This window comes from Phoxinus phoxinus (genome assembly GCF_949152265.1).
Source record: "Phoxinus phoxinus genome assembly, chromosome: 24".
NCBI lineage: Eukaryota > Metazoa > Chordata > Actinopteri > Cypriniformes > Leuciscidae > Phoxinus > Phoxinus phoxinus.
Genome location: NC_136899.1, coordinates 16,634,232 through 16,657,268, shown reverse-complemented (window position 1 = coordinate 16,657,268; position 23,037 = coordinate 16,634,232). Strand labels below are relative to the sequence as shown.

At 40.0% G+C, this 23,037-nt stretch overlaps 1 protein-coding gene across 2 annotated transcripts in view; it reads left to right on the top strand.

Moving 5' to 3' along the window:
* Nucleotides 1-23,037, top strand: part of gli3 (GLI family zinc finger 3) — a 154,167-nt gene that overhangs the window by 35,150 nt on the left and 95,980 nt on the right. Inside the window, exon 1 of one of the 2 annotated variants that reach the window (XM_079601952.1) lies at nucleotides 19,961-21,940. The exons of the other annotated variant lie outside the window; for it this stretch is intronic. Coding sequence (XP_079458078.1) covers nucleotides 21,826-21,940 — 115 coding nt within the window. The 5' untranslated portion in view covers nucleotides 19,961-21,825. Of the gene's footprint in view, nucleotides 1-19,960; nucleotides 21,941-23,037 lie in introns of those variants that run through there. 2 annotated transcript variants of the gene reach the window in all.

Below are 23,037 nucleotides of genomic sequence, written 5' to 3'. Positions count from 1 at the left end.
AGGTGCAACATTAACCTTTTACCTCTAGATAAATGCTGAAACTGATCCTAGATCAGTCCTGGCACGTCTGGAGGATGTGCAGAAGGGGAAACCCCAAATCACACAGTGAGAATGTGGAGTTGGAGTTTAGAAAAAGGATGAAATACAAGCTTGTTAAGATAAATAATTTGAGATAGAGTAGATTGGGAGTAAAGAAATAAAGGTGTTTGATCAGATCTCTGTAGTATATTAAATAAATGAAAGATTTATAGATTTTATTTTAGCATGTGAATTCATTTAAAAATGTAATTAATTAATCATACCATTATTTTGTGGCAAATCATGTTAGGTTGTGATTAATGACAAATGTATAAATCTTAAATATTATCATAATTGCCTGTGTAGCTCTGAAATAGCCACGGTTACTTAGTACAAGGTGAAATCAAAACCATAACCTTGCCGTTGCTAGCACTATGCTTTAACTATTGAGCTACAATTAAATTTATCTTTTCCCATTTCCTTCTCCTTCACCCTAATACTTTTTTTCCTCTCCTATTTCTCTCACCACATGGCCTAAAAGTTTGTGAAAAAGTTTAGCCGCAGTGTGTAATTGTGCAGGCTTGGTGGGGAGCATTCCCACATGGTTAGATAAAGACTGGCGAAGGCCTGCAAAGCATTCATCTGTGGACCGGCTCCCCTGGCCTGACAGCTCAAAGGAACCGACTGTGCCACCACAATGGCCTGATTGGTCCTCTTTGGAAGGGGTGAAGGGAAGGGGGCTTCCCTCCTCCTCAACTCACATCATTTGCTAGGCAGGTGGACCACAAAGTCCTCTGATTCTATTGTTGCTGCCTGGACCGTGAGAGGGAGAGTGAGAAAGAGAAAAAGACAGAGAGAGAGCGATGTCTGTGCGCTTCAACTGAATAAACCCAGTCGTCATGGGATAATTTGTTAATTAGAAAGGAGCAAAAAGGCACCTGCCATTCAGAGACAGAGAGAGAGGGACAGAAAGAATGAGAGTGCAAAATAGTTTCGGGATTGTTGGTTTATCATACTTTTTCATGGATGCCAGAGTGATGAAATGAACGAAAATGAAGGAAGCATGAATAACTGAGGGAGGGAAGTAAGAAAATAAGGACAAACAGAGGAAAAAAGAGAGAAGACTTTGGAATGTTTTCAGGCAAATTGTTTGAACTTGCGTTTTCACTGACTTAAGATGCATTCACTGTAAACCGTGTCGGGGAAGCCTCTTTGAAACTTGTCAAGCTAGAGGCCACTATTAATTTAAAGTAGTTAAACTACACTATAAAAATACTTATATGGTACTTATAAAAAAACAACCACATTGAATCTATTGCAAAACATGGCGAGTACTAAACAAAAATTTAATAAAACTTTATTTTTATACATATATGTTTAAATATTTAATAAAATATGTAAAATGTTAACATAAATTGTAATATTTTATATGGTTATAGTGTTTCATAGAACTATTAAACATAATAAATAATGAAAAGGGTGAAAGGAGAGCCAGAATGAACAGAAAGAGAGAGGCAGAGGTGACATCCCTCTTTTTAGGCAGCTATTTAAATGATCAGTAGCAAATAGAGGCGAATGTCATCTGACAGAAATAAAGTTCCTGTTAGCAGCGCGGCCGGAAAGTAATTTACAGATAGTCTGTCCCGGCCCATCTTTGTGGCGTGCAGATAAGGGTTCATTTCAGCAGGCGGATAGCAGCCACTCTCCTTCGCTCGGGCCTATTCTGCAACACCTGTGATAACAGCTTGTGGAGCCTAATTGAAAATGGGGGCTCAAAATGGATTTTCTCCTTTCCTCTTCCTGTCTCTCTCCCTGTAAGAATCGTTTATCCTGGCGCTCCTTTCATTTTTCTGTCCCGTCCGACCTCCCCCCCCCCTCTTTTCTCCGTTTGGTGCTGGGCTGTTACACTAACGGGAAATTATTGAATGGACGTGTGGATGTGTGTGTATGGGGGTAATTCTGGAATTCCCGAGAGGAAGGGTTTGGTGAATGTGCTACAGGATCATTTCTCACACTGGTGTCAGCGTGGTGACAGCTGTATGATTCGTCTTATTAATGAAATCATTGATCACTTGATGGGACTCATAATCAACTGTTTCGACACTCTGTCCTGCTGGTCTCCACCTCCCTCGTGCGCCCACCACCCTCCTCTGTCTTTCTCAGAAACTAGTAAACATCAGTGCAAACATTTCTACGCTGTTGATCTCAGCATTTTTGTAGCACATATAAAGCACTGATATTAGGACAATGCTTGCTCAGACTTCCTGTAACAGTGATTCACTTTTATTTTGTTTGTTCAGAGATTTGTTTATTTGTAGATTTGTTGACTGTGCATAGTGGGAAGTTATAACAGAATAACCCCCTACCCCCACCCCCACCACCACCACTCCCGCTTTCTGAAGAAAAGTAAGTGGTGCAAACCTATCACGATGAAGCTATGGTGTTGTGGGTGGTTGTTATGTGGCTGTAAAGATGTTCTGAGTGGTTTTTACTGCTTAGATGTGGTTGCCAGGGTGTTTTGGGTAGCTGTTAGGCCATTGGTTGCAAGGATATAGGTGGTAAATATGCTTGCTAGAATGTTGTGAGTGGTTGTCAGGGTGTTCCTATGCAGTTGTAAATGGGTTCTAAGTGGTTGTTAGTGCTTAGATATGGTTTCCATGTTGTTTGGGTTGGTTGTTAAGGCGTTGGTTAGTGGTTTCTAGGATACAGACGTTTTCAAGATGCTCTTTAAGGTTTTTGAGTGGTTGCCAGGGTATTGCTGTGTTGTTGTAAAGGTGTTCTGAGTAGTTGTTAGCATGTGGTTGCAGTTTCTTGGAGGTCTTGGGGTTTTGTGAGTGGTTACCAAGGTGTTGCTATGCAATTGCTAAGGTGAAAAGTGTTCTGGTTTTCAGGGTGGCCACTAGGGTGTTGTGGGCCAGTATGCAACTGCCTAGGGATGTTCACTAACTGGTCACTAACCCGGGAGGAATGTCATTTAGTCCCTACCAGCCATTTGTTGTAGTCCTTAAAAAGCAATTTCTTTAAAAGAAAATATCTTCCTTTGCTTTGAACCTTGAGCGTTGTAACTTCCTAGTAACACAGCCCTAGTTTCTTGCTGCCATTGCTGTATGGTTGCTGCCGTTGCAATGTCTTCACTCCCCACAATGAAATTGCAAATTTATAGTCCTTTTCAGGCACCTGGTAGAACTGCCAGACTGGTGAATGTAGTGAAGCAATTTTAGCTGTGCATGGAAAAATTGTCTCGATCTATAAAGGCGATCTGATCGGCCTTAATAGAGTCCACTGATCAAACTATATAAAGCTATTATTGGCCGATAACGATTGCCTCCCGATCAATCAAACACCCTTAATTAGAGGGAGTAGTTTTTTAGGTGCGTCTGGCTCATGAGCAAAACATGTGGCAGACACACAAGGAAAGATGAAGCGAGCACACACACAATAGTTACGTATTCTAAATGTATTAATGTCTTTAAGCCATGCAATGGATTAGGTAGGCTTGCCGTTCATTTTGAAACATTAATTAATGAAGGGTCCAAAAAACCCTCCAAAGCTAGCGATTTTACTGAACATAAGAACTACTTGTGTAAACTCCACAGTAAAAGTACATAAACAACATGTAATATTAATATTCTGGTTGAGTGATGATTATGGCGCGTGGTAGATCAAAACTTGTCAATCTGAGCAACCAAACCAATCCAAGCATGCACCAGCTGTAAAACATTGTCCAATTGTTCCCTCACCTATCACTATCTATCTGATCTACTAGAGACAAAACTTTAGGAAGTGTTTACACGTGCGTCAGTGGCACTTTTTCATATACATACTTGCTAAAGTTTTGTCTCTAGCTGAAACAAATATGCATTCTGTATTCTACTTGTAGAGACCTTTTCAACGACATATAAGACAAGTCTATCTGTTACGTGCAATGGTTTTACAGATCACATTTTTATGTTTCATGCTGTTGGTTCTTGCTGCTGCTGCAGATCAAGTACAGGACTCGCTACTGCCAATGCATACATGCCACGCTGCTGTGAGCAAGTAAGACATGCTGCTTCTGTACCATATTTCATTCATGAGTTACCCATAGCAAATCTATATGGGTGGAGCTGGGGAAGGTGGAGGGTTTCTGAAAGCACGCTGCAACTGCTAAAGCAAATGCTGACCAAGTATTTAAAGGTTAAACAGCGAGTTCATTGGCTACTGATACAGCAGGAAACAATCACCTGTACCCTAAAGAGAACAATATGATTGCAAACAGATTGATTTAAGGACTGTTCACCCTGCACCCTCTAGAGTATCATGACAGCACTTTGTATTTATTTTTTCACGCTATGAAAAAACTTCTTAGCACTTCTAATATGTCTGCAAATATAAAAGAACATGTTAAGTGATGGTCATAGGGGCTTTTGCACTGGGTAGTTCTTAGAACTTAGTTATAGGAACTAGTCACCATGGTGGTTCCTCGAGAAATAAAGGATGCCCTTAGGCCATTTTTTGCATTCGCACAGCCAGTAGGAACTCTGAAGTGATGCAATCCGCCCTTGTTATTGTAACTTTTATTTTGATGGCGAGGTGGACTTTTATTTTGATGCCGTTGTGTTGGTGTAACGAGGATAGATGTTATAGGAAGAAGGAGGCAGGAACCAGCAAATATTTAAAGATTTTAATAACAAAATAAACAAATACAAAAATGAAAGTATAAGCCAGCAGCCTCTCGCGGACGACTGCTGGCCACACAAAATAGAAACAAAACGCAACATAAAATCAGGCCTGCTCCTCTCTGGATCTTCACGATCATTGGTCCTCGTTTTATGCTTTCGCTCCTCCATGAGAGATACGAGACCGGTGCGTCGCGCAGGTGTTGCTCATCAGTAATCACGCCACTGGCCTCACGCCATTCTCTCACGGCCCTCGGCCTCGTCCTGCTCGCCACAGTTGGATTTTCTCCTTACCGTAAATGTTGAGAGGTCCAACTATCACAGTTTTTTTTGTTCGTGGAGTTAGTTCGTGGAGTAAATATATATCTGTGTGTGTTCACAGTTTTTTTTTTTTAAATGGCAGGTGCTGGTGTTCCGCAAGCGTTCGTCCAATCAGAGTACACTTATGTCACTTGTAGTTCCTATTGTACTGGTTAGACCCAACTCTGAAGTAGAAGCTCTCTCTCAAATATACCTTCTTTCCTCCACCTTTACACACACACACACACACACACACACACACACACACACACACACACACACACACACACACACACACACACACACACACACACACACACACACACACACACACACACACACACACACACACACACACACACACACACACACACACAGCTCTAAAACTTTTATCCTTTTAGTTGCCCTCTCTTCCACGCCTGCTCTCTTCGTCTCCTCTGCTATTTTGGCCCGGTTCATAGAGAATGTGGCAGAAATTCTTTACCATTGTTGGGGTCACAGCAGGTAGGGTGGATGCCTGTGTCTCTTCATTCCAGACAGAGATGCTCCTCGCTGGCCTCGAGTCTACCAGTCTCCTTCTGGCTGCTCTTCTGGAGTTCATTTCCTGAAGCAGCAGGGAGACGGCCAGGCGGCTGGCAAAGGGTGAAGTCTTTCTGGGGCCTCAGGACAGGGATTAGATTGGGCCCTGCTGGTACAGAGGTGGAGAAGCCCTCAGCAGCCCTGCCCTACATACACACACACACACACACACACACACACACACACACACACACACACACACACACACACACACACACACACACACACACACACACACACACACACACACACACACACACACACACACACACACCTGGATTAGGTACAGATTCAGTAGCTGTAGACTCAGCTCCTCCGAATGGTCTGATTGTTGTTACATAGCATTTATGAGATCTCCCTCTGCTAGATGTTTTTCATAAACCCATTGATGAGTTGCAGGGTTTCTAGTTTTTTGTCTGGAATATCTAGTTCATCATGGGAAGAATTAATAGTTTCCCAGAAATGTCCATTCATGTGGTTCCAAACCAGTATGAGTTTATTTCTTCTGTGGAACACCACAGATGTTAAACAGAATGCCCAAGCTACACTTTTCTAATGAAGTTGGAAAGGTAAATATGGAAACCTGTGCTCACGGTTCACTTCAAATGAATGGAAAATAGCACCTTAAAGGAATAGATAATTCCAAAATGAAAATTATGACACAATTCACTCACCCTCAAGCCATAGGTTTATATGATTTTCTTCTTTCAGCCGAACACAATCAGAGTTATACTAAATAATATCCTGGCTCTTCCCAGCTTTTTGAAGCTTCAAAAGGCGCATCAATGCATCATAAAAGTAATCCATACAACTGAAGCGAAGCGATGGGTTTTTGTAAGAAACATATCCATATTTAAAACTTTATAAACTATAATCACTGGCTTCACACACGTTCATGGGAGAGTCAAGTTCTAGCGGAAGGATGACCTCTGACCCGATGTATGACGAATAATGTATAACGTAGGTAAACAAGTGGAGCTTTGTTTAGTAGTGAGTGAACATCAGTGGTGTCATCCCACAGAGAGGAACAAACTGAACGTTTTCTGACTCTGCTGAGTACATTTATTATACTCTTGTCTTTCTTTATGTCATGCCACTCTTCAGATTTTCACCTTAAACACTCTTTAGTCAATTTTTGTTTTATTCAATTATCCATTTATGCTGGATTACAAAAGATTATTTTTTTGTTGATAAATAGGCTTATAGTGTATTTTCTATGGAGTGCTAACACACACCTCTCTTGCTGTTTTTGCTGCTGTGGCTTTGTCCATCACTTCTCATCTCACTGTAGCACCCCTCACAGCAAGCCTGTATCAAAGAACTGTGAAGGATGACATCGATTTTCAATGATTGATTAGAAACAGAGGTTGATTCCCACCCCCTGCCCTCCCTCCCCATCTCATCTCTGCAGTAAATGGATCAGGTAATGTGTGTGTGTGAGCTACAGTCATTATTGACAGTTAGAGAAGTGAGTTGATATGGTGAGCTGTATCCTTGTCAATCAGAAGCTCTTGTCTCTTATCCAGCAGAGGGAGGGAGTGTCAGGCCATCCATTTGTTGTCTTCATTGGATAAGAGCTCAGCCCTCGTAATTGCTGGCCTTGGTACGCCAACACTCACTTAGCTAACCGAGCATCTTAAAAGAGATCAATATAGCTAAGAAGTGAGAATGAACTTAGCTGTGTAGAGGCAGCAGACGTTTGAAAGAAACATCTTTTTACCAGGCAGACAGACTATCTGTGATAACATTGTAAGGGTGTACAGTTTGAACCAGGGCAAGCCCTGCTTGTGCAACCAATCAATGCCACAGTTGCCAACTCGTACAAGACAATTCTTTACAAAGGCAAGGTCACAGTGGTACTCGTATCAATTGTTTATTCTCGATTTCTCTAACGCCGCTGCTTTACAAGTAGATACCAAATATAATCTGACACAAAAGTGAACAAGCTCAATATCTGAGAAATAATAGATTTTTGGGGCCCTTTCAGTATTTTAATGTTCACTTGTGGTATTTATGTGGCCATGATGTAATTTATTATGTAATCAAATCTGGAAATACTCATGCTCAAGTTGTCCTTGTGATGGAGGCTCGGGTTGAATAATTAGTTCTTCCAATTTTTCATGTTCGAAATCGCGCTCTGAGTGATATGGTAAAATCGATGTCATCGTTTGTTACTGTCTTTAGTTTACAGTGTACAATCGCTGAGCTGTAGGAAGCCTCCGGATGGAGCTGAAGTTTACTTATGGCAATGGCCGTTTTTGTTTTCGACACACGCTGTACGCGGTAGACCAATCACAATACACTGAGCTGTCTGTCCAATCAGAGCAGAGTAGCTTGCGCAAAGGAGAGATTTAGAAAGATTGATTCATCTATGGAGTCGTTTGAGAATCATTGAAAAATGTGGTGATGAGCAATGTTTATTATGAGAAAATGAAACCGTTTTTAGACCTTTGATGCATGTAAACCTGTTGTAGGAGACTTTAAAATAGCATAATAGGGTTACTTTAAGAGAAATGGACTCTCTGTTCAAGACTGTGCATTTCAACTCACCTGTTTACCCTGTGTGTGTCTTGTGCCCACAATAAATATATCTGCCTAGTGTGTGTATATCCACCTGACAACTAGTGAGCTACCCTTTATTGTTTCAGAATTTTTTTCTGGCATAATCAAACAGACAAAATGTGGTCATCTCAGTTCATATGTAAACTTATATTATTAATAATGTAAAAAGTAAAGTTTAAAAAAATTGCTTTCTAAATTGTGCTGATATCAAGAATTGTTGCATAAAATGAAAGCTACACTATACCCTTCAAAACTTTGGGGTTGGTAAGAATTGTTATTTTTGAACAATTAAATATTACTGTTTTATTTTAAAATGTGATTTATTCCTGTGATATATATTTTTTTGTGTAAACTGCAATGCATCGTTTTTCAGAGTTCAGTATTTAAAATGTTATGAATTAGACATTTACTAAACATGCGAATGTGTGATCCTTTACAAAAGAAACTGATGATGATGAAATGTGACAGATTTCCAAATTACTGTGTGTTTCAGAACTGAATTATACACACACAGTGTTTCCTGTCTTTCCTGTGAATAATTTGGCAACCTCATGACTTCTTTTCTGTGTTTTAAGAGGGGCAGACTGGCCTGTTTTACACCCGTCTCCTCATCAATGGTACCTTTGTGTGGTTCTGGCTTTGCCTCTGCTCAGCATGGTTCCAGAGAGAATGAGAGATCAGGAAAGAAGTAGAAACAACGAGAGAGATAGAGAGAGAGAGAGAGAGAGAGAGAGAGAGAGAGAGAGAGAGAGAGAGAGAGAGAGAGAGAGAGAGAGAGAGAGGAGAGAGAGAGAGAGAGAGAGAGATTATACAAAAAAAGTATTATACAAACATTGCTTTTCAAGACTCTTTCTGAAGTACCACTGTGATTTTGATGTGACAACAGCAACATCATTTCCGGCATAGTTTGTGCCATGTCTTTTTTATGTTACAGTGTCACTGGCTAACTGAAAAATGTAAGAGACGTATGTGTAATACAACATCATGGCTTAATCACAGATCAACAGATGGTACATTGACCGAGAAACACATCCATTAATGACAGAGAGAAGGAAGAGAGATAAAAGCAGTGAGAGAATCTCATAGGGAGCAGGTTTAGGAGAGTTTAAAGCCTTGTCTTTGGAGATATAAAGATTGATTCAGGGATGCCAGTAATGTTCAGAAGTGTATCTCATTACATTAACAGGGAGGATGGAGAGGGACTTGAAATAATGATCTGGGTTTGGGTTGAATATCTCCTGGTCTTTCTTGCAAGATGTTCTTTAAAGCTTGCGTGAGTTAGCAATAGTAACCAAGGGGGCTTTGCAAAGGGTCAAATGTAGTCCAAACTCATCAAAACAGGGTAAATGCTTTATCTCAAACACAAATCTCCATTTATGCATTTTGAGTAGGGATGGGAATCATAAAACAAAAAAACAAAAAAGATGGTTCAGATGTTTCTAAATGTATCTACTTTCTAAATGCATGTTATTTATCTACATACATTTATTTACATAAATTCAATAATAAATGTATTTAATTTAATTTAATAAAAAAAAAAAAAAAGTCTTGTAAAAGAAAGGTCTTTGCTCTGGATCTGTCTCCACTGGCAAATCTGTCATGTTTTTAATTTGCTAAAAGAAAACGGTTCTTTAGAGTCATTTGTTTTTTATGTCTGTCAGATCAGATTGATGTATTATTTTTAATATATTTTTAGGCATTTACCTGCCTGATAAAATAGACTAATAAAAAGATTTGGTTCAGACAGTTGGATCAAAATTAACATTTTCTATCTGCCCAGAATCTTTTAAGTGGGTCTAAATTATAAGAAACTGGTGGATGCCCCAAAGCACATTTAAAACGGATTATGACACACATGATTACCCCAGTTAAAAAGTTCAGAACGGTGACTAATGTATCACAATAATCTTTAGGAGGTGTGATCGTTTTTGACTGAAATGACCTTAAAAAAAAAGAAAAAAAAATTGTGTCAAGGAAAAATGACCTTAATTGAAGAACTTTGCATGTCTATAATGTGACGAGTATGGATAGGGTGACCAGATTTCTCACGGTGTAATACGGGACGGGATGGACAGGACCCCCCAAACGACATTTAAAAGTATCTATCACAACTTCGCTTGGCAAAAACTTTGTCAATGAAACTTTGTGTAGCAGACTTTGGCCCCGATCACACCTGACGTGTTTTTTGCAGTGAGAGGCAGTGACGCCTTTTTTCAATTGTTTCCCTATGACAGTGAGCGTTCTGCACACTGTTTTTGCGCCCGCTGCGCCTCTCGTTTTACCGCAGGTCCGCAGGCCTGCTGCGCCTCGCGTTTTTGAAGTTGAAAAAAGAAAATCAACTCCAAGTGGAAAAAGCGACGAATCTTCGCGTTTTTTCCCCCTGTCCAATCGAATGGAGCCTTCCGTAAGTGCAGCTTATGCACAGCTGCACTACTTCCTGAACTTTAGCCAGCTCTTTTGTTTCCTGTCTGATGTCGGATGTTAACAGAAAGTAAATAAAGTAAATAAAAAGTTGATTTGACGTTAACTTGACTGACAGGACAGCTATTTCGGTGGTTGCTTAACAACCTAAAAAACGCAGCGCACTGCTCGTTCTGTGTGATGGGCCAGTGCAGTTTCGAACCTGAAAAACGCGTCAGGTGTGATCGGGGCCTTAAGCAGCATCCACTAGGGTGGGCAATATGACCAAAAGGTATGATAATGATTTATATCATATACTAGTTATTTTATTTTTGTTATATAAAAAAAGAGCAAAGAAGCAAATTACAAAAAATAGGACAAATACGATTGAGATGCAAATGAAATAAAGTTTTTCAGGAACAGTATGTTTATTTAACATGTATACGTTTATTTAACATCTCTGTGAACAACTTGTAGCAAAAATGAACCAGAACTCAGATGAGATTACTGCTTACTTGTCACACAGACCTCGAAGGGCCTACTTTTAAGTGTCTACATTTTGCTTATTTGACGTTAGATGCATTATATAAGTCACTTTGGATGGAATATAAAGTAGCACGTTTCAGATGATAAAAAATGTGTGACTTGAAGTCCGAAAATGCGGTATAGCAATATTTCGCGGACCCCCTGGCAATGGGTTACAGACCCCACTTTGAAACTCCCTGGATTAGGCTATTCTCACGTTTTATGATCGCCTAGCAAAGACAATTTAGGAACGAAGAAATTCGGGACAAAACATGTTTTTCTTTTTATAAATTGGGACTCGGGACACTAAAAATAAAGCTGAAATATGGGACTGTCCCAGTGAAAAGGGGACTCTAGTCACGCTACACATGGAGCTTGTTGAACAGGTCAACAGCAATTGGTGTTATGCTCTGCTTTTTTTTTTTTGCAAAGGATAATTTGTCATGTTATTTAATGGTTTCGGATTTGAGGTTTGGAATCCTGATTGTCGTGATATTTTTAAGAGGTTTGGCTTGTAGGTTGGAATTCTGATTGTCACGGTGGCTTGTGAAAGGGGCCTTATGTCTGAAGGGGGCAGCTGAGAAACTGTAAGCATCAACAGCTGCACCTTCAAAGGGCTGCAGTGTGTTACACCGTTTCACCCAAAGCCGTCTCCTTTCACGCCGAAGCTCAAACATTTATCAGAGCAGCACAACATGCTCAAATACCTCTGCTATCAAACCAGCAATTACTTTCTCTCCTCTTTGTCTTGCTCTCACTGTTTGGCCCATAATGGAATTTGTCTTTCTTTACGTGCATTTAGCTTGTTTAAATTATTCTGGATTTATGTTGCCAATCCAACACAATACATCAGGATTTCCCGAATTTCAGTCATCCGAACCACATTGATGAAAGATATATATTACAAGACAAATTTTTTGTAAGATTTATCTTGATTTGTTTTTAATTTTAAAATGATTTATATATTTTGATTGTATATTTTTATGATTTTATTATTATTAGTTTTCATATTTTGATCATTAGATTATTGTTGTTGTTATTATTATTATTAATTGTATTTTTATTATTATTTTCAACAAATGTAGTTGAAGTTGAAGAAATGCCCTTATTTTCACATTTTGAATTGGAGTTTTTGATTCAGTTCACACTGCGTTCTGTTTCTATTTCGCAAATTATTTCTGCCATCTTAGTCCCCCCGCCTGTTTGTTTCTATGACTACAGATTAATTTGAGTCCTCAGTTCAGGTATGTTTAACTTATTACTCCATAGCTCCTTTGTTAGCCCTTGTATATAAGCCCTTTGTTTCTTTTAGTTCCTTGTCTTGCGTTATTTGAAGTCAGTGTGTTTGTGGTTCCTCCATGTTATTCTCCTGTTTGTTGTTTTAATTATTGGACTAAATATCTATTTGATTGTGTCTCATTCATTGTGTGCTGTGACACTTATATCATTCTACTGAATAATAAATGTATTTATATAAGATGAGAATTTAATTCATTTTCATTAAAATGGAAGATAAACTAGAGCGAATAGGACTAAACTGTTAACTTGTGACTGTTTATATGGCAGTTTACCAGTTGGCCTGTAAGGCCTGAAAAATCTCAGCCGCACAGTCTCTAACATAGGGGACGCTGCTCCACTTTATGCAGCGGCATTTCGCCGTCATTGATAAAGTGCTTAGCAGCGAGCAAATTAATGAATTTGGCCTGACTGAGAGCAGCTTTCTCATCAGGGTGGGGGACGGAAAGAGTGGGGGTGGATGGAGGGGTAATCCCGTTCCGGCTAAACGGCTGATCCTTCTCATTCCTCAGATATCAAATGTCAGAAGTTAAATTAGCCTGCTAGCCCCTGATAGGAGTTAACATGCTTTTAAATGAGAGGGGAGGGGAAGGGGCCAGAGAATTCCAACCCCTATGGGATGGCAAGCAGGTGCCTTTGAACTGTCTAATTATCCTGCTCACGTTAACTGTCTTAATAAAGCCTGCACCGACCTAGTCTCGCTAGCTTGAACATCTTTACCCACAATCCAGTAAAGCAGAGCAAAACAGGGGAATTACAACTACAAACACAACACAGTATCTATAATTATTATTGTTTGTCAATTGTTCAACGCATGTGCAAGCCATTACCGTTTTCACAGATTCCCATTTTTGAAGTTTGCACGGAGATGATAACGTTACCACTTTCAAAGCCCGTTTTCAAAAACGTGCACTTTGAAACCTACTTTAAAGTTTGCGTTCTCAGGCCAGCAAAAAGCCATTGTCGTGTAAATAAACAACCAGAACGCATTAAACATTTTCTGTTTTAAGTTGAAAACAGTGTTGTGCAAGCGGTCCCTAAGTTAATAACTAATGATTTTTACAAAGGAAATGAATCAATTAAAAACTTACTTAAGCAAGACAATGACTTTCTTCTAGAGCTGCTGTACTGCCAAAACAATATTTGTTGCATTAATTTTCTATTATCACTGTAAAGATGCTTTGAAACAATATGTATTGTAAAAAGCGCTATATAAATGAAGGTGACTTGACTTGACTTGACTTCCAATATCCAGCTTTATTACATTTATCACAATAAGTCTGTTCAGAATAAACAATTTTTTTTTTTACTGTTTTTAAAGCCTTGTGAAAATGATGTGGTCTGGCCTGAGTGTAAATTTTGGCTAGCTGATTTGTGGTGAGTTGTCCATCTGAAAGCCTCAGGCTTGGCCCTGATCTGTGTGCTGAGTGAGTGGAGGGATATGTTAACGGTCAAGTGCAGCGTAAAGCTGGCATACGCACGGATCATTCGTCTCAGTCCACCCAAAGCAGACCAGTGTCTCAGCCAGCAGTGGCGATCCCTCCAAAAACCAGAGTAAACATTGCTTCGGCATTTAGTTTATCATCAGCAAGCAAAAGAGCTCAAAGATAATTACATCCATCATGTTTTGAAATGCTACAAGGCTACTGTCTTAAAATCCAAAGCCACATTAATTTTCAAAATGTTTTCCAGACTTTTTGTCTATTGAAATGTTGAAAAAATTGTGTAATTAAATACATATTTATTTTTATTTCATTCATTTTTGTAATCTGATTAATTAAAACAACCGCACAAACTGCTGAACAAATCCTGCATCTATCTCTCCCACTTTCATTTCAAATTAAAAATGGCATCTACCCTGGTAATCTATAATTCTTTTAGAAGTAAAATGAGACTTGTTTCCTGTTGCTTTTTAAAAACAAGATTGTTCACTGTTGGAATATTATAAAATGTAAATGTGGTGATTTTCAATGTTCTTCAGCCATGTAGATCAATAACAAGATCATGACCTTGATACTTTTGACATATTTGTTCTCATGCACTGCTCAGGAAAAATGCAGCCATTTCCTGCTTTCAACACCTTACCTGGGTTTGGTCCATACCTGCTAGCACCAATCACACTCCATTATGTCGTCTGATCAAGGCCTCGGAATGGCTGGTCAAATGCTTTAGCTGAGTTTGATGTGAGTATGGGCACTGCATCAGTGGCTGCAGAGAAAAGGCAAACTCTGAATAGCCCAAATGCACCATTGTCCCCCCTCTGATAGCACTCCCAGTTCCACAGCCGGCATTCGCTTTCTCCAGCACAATCATGTGCTCTTGAACGTACCTGAGTATTGAGACCGACTCTGATAATGCCTGTGCTACACCCAGAAGGTTGGGGGAAGGAGAGAAACGAGGTTCCCGGGGAGCTTTCAAGCTTCTCTGTGACGCTGATTTGAGGTGAACATGGAGAGAGGGAAGAGGCCTTGACTTGTCTTTGATACCTTGCATCCCAGCTTCTCACTACTGCTGGGAAGGGAATCAGGGACATCCAGTATTCCCTTGGTCTTCCCTTGGCAGAATGCACTACATGGGATGCAGAGGATATGTATACAACCAAATTGAGATGTGGAAGCTGTCGAATTTGCAAAGATGCTTCTCAGGAGCTGACAGACAAATGTCATAATTTACTCTCAATGCTGTGTTTCAGCACTGAATCACTTTGGGAAATACAAAATGTGAAGTATTTTGCATCTCTGAATTTTAAAATGACTCCCTCTGATCTTGTGTTTAGATCCCTGATGCTATTATAATTTCCGTTTCTATTTATACTCTCATAACCTGAATTGTGTGGCTCAAGATAAAACATTCTGTGATTTTCATTTGAAGATATAATCAGATCTTTCCGTTGGCAGTGTTTAGGCTGTGTTTAGAAAGGGTGTAGCCATTTTGAAGCCACTTAAATCTGTTTATATTTGTTCTTCGCACCAGCTTTTTGTTTTTCCTAGCTGTTTAGAAATGTAAAACATAATCATTAGCCATAAAAATAAGTATTATGGTAATTTGTAGTCCTAATAACCATTTGTTGCTAGTTTTAAAAAGTATAATAGTTTTATGCAGTACAGCCATTTTTAATTTTCTTATAATAATCCATAAAAGTCCATTTAAAATAGCTGTTTTCTGAAAAGTTGTGCTTCTTAGTGTTGTTTGAAAACTGTGATACATGTTTTCAGGATTATTTAAAGAATAGAAAGTTCAATGACAGCATTTATTAAAAAAATATATTTTTTTTGTAAAATTATGAATGTCTTTACTGTTACTTTTGTGTACTGTATCACTTTAATGCATAATTTCTGAATAAAAGTAAAAAAAAAAAAAAATTTAAATGTAGTAAATAACCCCTCAAAATAGTGTGCTGTGCAGATCTTTTTCTTTGTTCTACCCTGTAATCTACCCACCATTTCTGTATCAAATAGATTATTGGCCTCCACAATGGGAAGTTGAACCCATCTTTGAGGATGTGTTAGTTTGGCTTTAAACCTCTCCTGGTGGGGGTTAAAGGATAAGTCTTTGAGAACCTTTTGCCTTCTTACTGCATGGGGAGCCAAGGAGGAGGAATATCCCACACACTTGTAGTAATCCTGTTGCTCTTCTCTTCCTATCGAGTTTGGTGAAACTGTTTTTTCTCCACTGTTTTGTTCCCCCTCTCACTCTCTCCTTGGGTATTTTCTGATCACAAACGATTCTATGGTCTTTAGCGCAGGTGCCAGGCTGACGAATCAGGTAAGCCTTTTGGAGAGGTGCCGTTATTATGTGCATGCCAAGCACAGGAATATCTGCATCCTCTTTGCATTGTTAATGGCTGCTTCTCCTGCAAGTTGATTTGCAAGATAAAGAAATAAGGAGAGAAAATGACAGAGGGATTACTTCACAGGAGGAGAAAGCTTTGAAGAAACGTTTTGTTTTTTTAGCACAAGCTGTTCTTTCACTGTAACTCCCCACACATCAGCTCCACCACCTCCATCGCAAAAAAAAAAAGTTCCCCAGTTACACCAACCTCAACTATTGACAACAGACCCTTCATAACATCTGCAGGTGGATATTAAGTCTTGACCTTTTGATTTGTTTCCTTAACAAAGCCTGCATCCTTACCGGAAACGGTGTGCAACACTGTGCAACTCTGACGTAAATGGCCTCTGTGCTACTCTGCTGCATGTTGACTGGCATTTGCCGACCGCTCAGCAGCAGGAGAGCCAGTTCAACTTTGAGCAGGGTGAGAGATGATTGGCATGCATCGAAAAGAGGGCAGAGAGCTAGAGGAAAATAAGAAGACAGTTCTGCCTTTGAGCTTATCCTTATACTAGCTTTATACCAGCCTTCAACTTTAGAGACTCCCATCCCACTGCCAGAGACATCCCTCACTGGTCAGAAGAACGATGTTCTGACCTGTCCTCATGATCTCTCCTGTATTTTTGGCATCTTGTGTGCTCTTTTCTGTCTCTCTCCTGTCCCATCTCTTATTTACAGTGTTGAGAAGTGTTTAAATAAAGTAAGTTGGTTAATTAATTTAAATGTGACAATAGCTCAGCCATTCTAAAAATACCTATAATTTTTCCACGAATGTACATTTTCCATTGTTTCACGAGTTCCTTTGCCCATATAATCTTTAACCCTCTGGGGTCTAAGGTGTTTTGGGGTCCTTGAGATGTTTTTACATGCCCTGACATTTGTGTTTTTTTTCAGCTGCTTATAAACATATATAAAATGTGTTTTGGTTAATGGCATAAAATGGCAAAGGTGTCATTACACTACATTTAGCACAAACAGGGCTACCATAATATGTGAACAACATGTATGTATATGTTTGTATTTTTGAGAGAATATTGTTTATGCATGGTTATTGAAAAAAAAAGTTTCTAAATATGTGTCTACAAGACTTTTTACTAATGGATGTTCTCGCCTAGAGTTTTTGCTTCAAAATGATCTGAAAATCATCCTGTCTAATCATTCACATAAAGCAATTAGGGATGCATCGAATGTTCGGCAACCGAAATTATTCGGCTGAAAATGTAGAAAAAGCACTTTCGGTGTTCGGCCGAATAAGTGAAAAGTATCAAGTTATAAATTATGTTATAAAGCCTCACAGCAGACACGCCCCTTAAAATAGAGCTTTCAAATCAGACCCCTTTAAGTCTGTATGACCATAAATGACGGGGTATTTTAAATCTGTTTTGCTGCTATGTGAAAAAATCGGATGTTTGCCGACCCCAGAGGTTTAAGCTAATAATGTTAAGTGTATTTGGCTTGCTGTCCGCAGTGGAGGGGCTCGAGGAAGCAACTTCAACTCAAACTTAGATATACCCCCCAGTGGGACTACTAATGCTTGGATGATGAGTATGGTAAGAAAATGCCTAATTGTGTTGGTGGAGTTGGGGAGGTGGAGGGATGCCAAAACAGCTGATGCCAGAGCCAGGTGAGCGGCTGCTTATATGCTCTGGCAGTTTTTAGATGGGTTCACTCCTCCCGGAATTACTTTTTGGAACTTCACTTAATGAGTTCATTTTCCCATATAATCTTTAAGCTAATAAGGTTAAGCATATTTGGCTTGCTGTCCGCAGTGGAGGGGCATGAGGAAGCAACTTCAACTCGAGCTTAGATATACCTCCCAAAAAGTGCAAATTAGATTTAGGACAGCGGATGGCAGTATTTGCTATGGAAGATTTGTTTTTTATTTACCGGATACCCCACACCCCAAAAAGGAGTAAAGAAAACAAGTGACAAAGATATGAGGTGAGAGACAATAGTAGCCAGAATCTGGAGGAAGTTTAAATGGGGCACTGTTGGAGCTGTGGATTGTGGGAGGCTCCTGGGGAGCTGTAGGGGAATTTTGGGTGCTTTTCTTTGGGACACATCTTGCTGCATTTATCAACTTATGATCAATTGATGCTCAGGAGTTACTCCTGCAGGAGCTGTATTTTGGAAAATCATAGCCTAGTGATGACGAGGAGCTGTGAATATGTACTGCTGTGTCAGTGAAGGAAGAAATGTATTTATTTTGTAATACAGTTTGATATATCTTGCTGCTGCGTTTATCACTGGAGGGACTGGAGGGAGAAACGTGGTAGAGATGGAGAACGTCCTGCCATAGCATTCATTACTTGGAGCCCCTGAGTCAGATATCAGGGAGCTCTTAATGTCATGAGTGAGGAAGGAGGCCCTTGTCCTTGGAGAAGCGAGCCGAACAATATCAAATGTGATAACCCCTCCCTCAGCCACAGAAAGAGGGAGCCTACGATGTGTATTAGACGCATTGCTTCCGTCCCTCTAACCCGAGGACCTGAATCGCGTGAGAACACAAGGGGCCTCCAGGCCACTGTTCGGATAGGAGGGCCCACACTGCGATCCGAGGGGGACAGCCTCCATGATATAAAACATGAAGGATCACACAGCGATTTGGAAAGGGAGCGCCCCACTGCACCCGAACAAAGGGCTCACACTGCGATTCGAACAGTAGAGCCCTCACTGCAATTGGATTGGGGAGCCCACAATACATATGTTACATGAAATCTCTCGTTTTAGATGAATGGGAGAGCCCACACTGCAATTCGAATTGGAAAGCCTGCGTTGCATCTGGATGGGAGTGCCCACACTGCAATTCAAATGGGAAAGCCTCCCAAGCATTTGAACAGGAGACCCCTCACTGCATCCGGATGCAAATGAGTCCTGCAGGGCTTGGTAAGCAGCGAGATTATGTGGATGTGAGAGTTTGGTGGAGGTTTGGTCTCACGTAGGTTTCGAAAGAGAGGGAGGTCCAACGACCTAGCATTTTTATCTAGTTTCTGATAGGCCTTTCTGGGCAGCTGTGGTAGCTGCTCCTATGCGGAAAGAGTGGGAGGAAAACATTTTGTGGGGATGCTTGAGCCAGTGAGGACAATTTTTAGTTTCTACTCATCAAATAGAGGGTCGAACTCAGAGTTGATTTATGAATGCCTCTGAGTTAGGAAGGCAGCAAGGGATTGGTAGGGCTGAATGGATGTTGGCAGATTGAAAATGAAGACTGAATAGCCACGTTTCAATTGGTCGGTTTTACTTTGTTTGATGTTGAATTGAATCATGTCATGGTTTAAAATGTGAAGATCTGAGAAGGTTGGATGGATAGCTGGATTGAAAGTGGAATTGGTTGTGAATTCTGAAATTGAAGGAACTAGGGTTCTGGTCGTGTTTGGAGAGAAAAGGCCGGAGCAGAGGTTAGTCAGACATATTCCTAGGAGGTCGTTAGTTAGAGGTTGCCTGGTATCGGGTTTGGTAGGGTGAGTTTTTGTAGGCCGTTGACAAGAAAAGATGTCTGGGGATTTGAGATAGCGGGGCTCAGGTTGACGTGGATGAGTTTAAACAAGAAATGTATACCACTGATGTAGACTTTAATGGATCCTGGCTGAATGGATTTGGTACTGTTCAGGTGGGAAATTAAATAATTTATTGAGAGGAGGGACAAATCTGGGAAAGCTATATAGTTTTTAACGGAGTTACAGGCTGTCCAGTAAGATTGTAGGGTTCTGGGAGAAATGGCTAAATGAAAGGCCTGCCTTGTGGAATTATGTACATCGCATAGTTTAATAAAGGGCATAGAGAGATCAAGTCATGCTTGCTACAATGGGAGGCTTCTAGCTAAATTGAAGAGATGGCGATTATTCTGTCCATTTTTTCCTTGGGTAGAGAGGCATGGAATTTAATGGAAAGGACCAATCATGAAGCCGGAATCGACTTATTTTTAATGAGGACCTCTATTGAGTGTGGTTTGGCTGAGGCTGACTGAAGATTGTCACAGATTAAACTGGAATTTTCTAGGCTTTCCAAGGATCAAAACCTTCTTTCAAACCTGAAATGAGGTAATGTGTAAAGTTTTTGTCCAGATTTTGTTTTGTTTGTTTGTTAGAAAGGAAATAATGATACGAGAAGAGAGATACTTTTTGAGATTTTTATTTAGATTTGCTGAAGAACAGCGTACAGGTCATACAGAGCGGGCGTGAGCTCCGCCACAGTAACTGCAAATATTTAGGAACCGGCAACGTTGTCTAACACAGCCAAAGTTATTGAAGTTGTTACAGACTTGTTTCCCTGAGTTGAAACTAATGGGCTGAATGCTGCGTTCGCCCTTGAAATTATGTAGACTTGGGCGCTTGCGGTTCAGGGAGAGTTGGGGGATCCGGTGTTATTTTGGGACGAAGTTGTGTGAGTGATCGATCTGCAAATGGTGCAGGAGAGCCTTTAACAGCCCAAGAAAACTTTGTTGTAAAGTTTGAGATCAAGAGCCCCTCAGTATGGGCACTGATTCCAACGGGTAATGCGATTGGCACATTTTTGTGGTACGTGTATAAATGACTACCACCAAAAGAGATTCTGAGCTCAGCTATAATGGAGAGAAAGTCGTTTAGCTCTTTACGTCTTGTGGGAAAGGCGGTGCATATGACTTCTGTTAATCTACTGAAGCTATGCAGAATTCCAAAAAGGTGAGTACCTGTTTGGTAGTGGGGATAGAGTCATTAAGGTTAATGGTTAAGGGACCACATTCGGAAGAACGATGGAATTCGTTGGTAGGAACTGATGTAAGGAGAAAAGGAAGTTGTAGAGATAGAAGTTGTGAAGATACTGTTAGAAGTTACTGGGCTACTGCGTGAGAAGAAGGTGGAGGTGGCTGGCACAAGGGTATGAGATGGCCAGCGAGCTGGGGCTGTACACATGGATGGCTGAGCTAGAGGCATCCTCGTTGATCTTTCTTGACTAGTATGGGTTGCAGGAAGAAAAGAGTAGGGAATAGGAGGAAAAGAAAAACATGGGACAGATTGCGGAGGCATCCTCATGCTATGATCTGCGCCAGAAATAGCTGCAGACGTGAAAGTTGGGTAAGATGGTGGCTGGAGTGGAGATGTTCTCATGCCTGGAGGTTCTTGAGCCTGGAAAGAGAGTGTTAGGGTTATTTGGAGCTGGATCCGCTGCGGAACTATGTTTGTTGGCCAAGACGTGAAGAGAACGGACGAGGATGAAAGTGGTCGCTTTGAGATTAGCGCTTTTAGAGCAGTAGCAACTATTCTGCTGCGACAGAGAAGAATAAAGGGCTGAGGCGCATTGAATTTTGCTCTTAGGGTTTTTTGGTGAGAGTTTAGGAGGGCTGGGAGTGTTTGTAAAACACGCCAGAAGATCGTATAATTGGATCTTTGAGGATCTGTGTGAAAAATGGATAAATGAATTAGCGAGTGCTTGATTGAGGCTGTTAACTGTCCACTTTAAAATCAGGGGGATTGACGAAGCGTCTATGTGAGTAGGTAGAGAGGAAGTCTGAGGAGGAGGAGAAGGAGAACAAGGAAGCCGTCAGTCTTGATGGAAGAGGAGAGAGCCGTTTTCTTGAATGTAGCTTGTACGAGCGCTGCAGTTGACGTCCTGGGCACTCGGGCAGCGGATCACAATCTGTGGTGGAACGACCTGGTCTAGGTCGAGGAGGAAAAGCATGAAAACTCTGGAGAGTTCGTCATCTGACTGGAATAGCTGGAGTTCCGGGAGGTCGGACATGTTTCGGTTACAGAAACGTCCGGATGCTGCTAAACAGCTGATGCCAAAGACAGGTGAGCAGCTGCTTATATGCTCTGGCAGTTCATTGAAATGGGTTCACTCCTCTTGAAATTATATTTAGGAACTTCACTTAGTGGTATAGTGTAACAAAATGTCACATCACATTGAGCATTCTCCTTTAATGAGTAAAAAGAAGCAATAATCAAACCGATTCTTCTAGAATGTCTCACTGTCAAATATAGTTGGGGGAGTCTGATTAAGTTTTGTGAATTGGTTTATTTTAATGAACCATAAAAAAAAAGAAAGAAATCTTTCTGCCGAAGTCTCACAAATTGAATTGAGAAATATGATTCATTTTAGTGAATCAGTTTGTTCAGAAAGCCAGCAGCAGAAATCTTGAAGTGTTGTGATTATTGGAACAGAGGTAAGGGGGCACAGTGAATGAGGTAGCCGGGCCAGGCCCCCTCGTGGCGTCGATGCTGGTGATTTGTTTTAGTGAATCAGTTCTTTCAGACAGTTAATTTAATTAATAGTAAAAAAAAAACGTTTATTTTATTCAGGTAGCTTTGCATAAGTCTTTTAAAACTGAAATGGAAACTATAATTGATTTTAGTGGATTAATTTGTTCAGTTTATATCAATAAACCGTTACAAAAATGTATTGATTTTTTTGAGGTAATTCATTTTTTTCTTATTTTCCTTTTTTGTATTTACATTTCTCTTTAAGTGTAATGCTGGCACATTAATTGTTATCTCCATTGTTTTTGAAACAAATAAATCCCGGTCTCATAAATTATATGAAAAAAATCACGAAGAATGAATAAGAATATGTTTATGCACTTTTAAATAGCTATAATTAGGATAGCTATTTTTTTCCTAGTTTGCAATCTACTTTTTGAAAAGTAGTTTTATATAATCTATCAGACTACCAGGTCTATTTCATCTGTCTCAAAAACAATGAAGATTCAAATTAATGTGCTAAATATTTTTTTTTATAAAACCTCAAAAAACAGTTCTATAAAGGAACTCAAATAAATTAGGCTAATTATTTTTTTTGTTAATGGAAACTGTCTGAATGAACTGATTCACTAAAATCATGGGGCTTGACAGTACTTTTAAAGTCAAGTATGTCGTTTATATGGCTCCAGTGT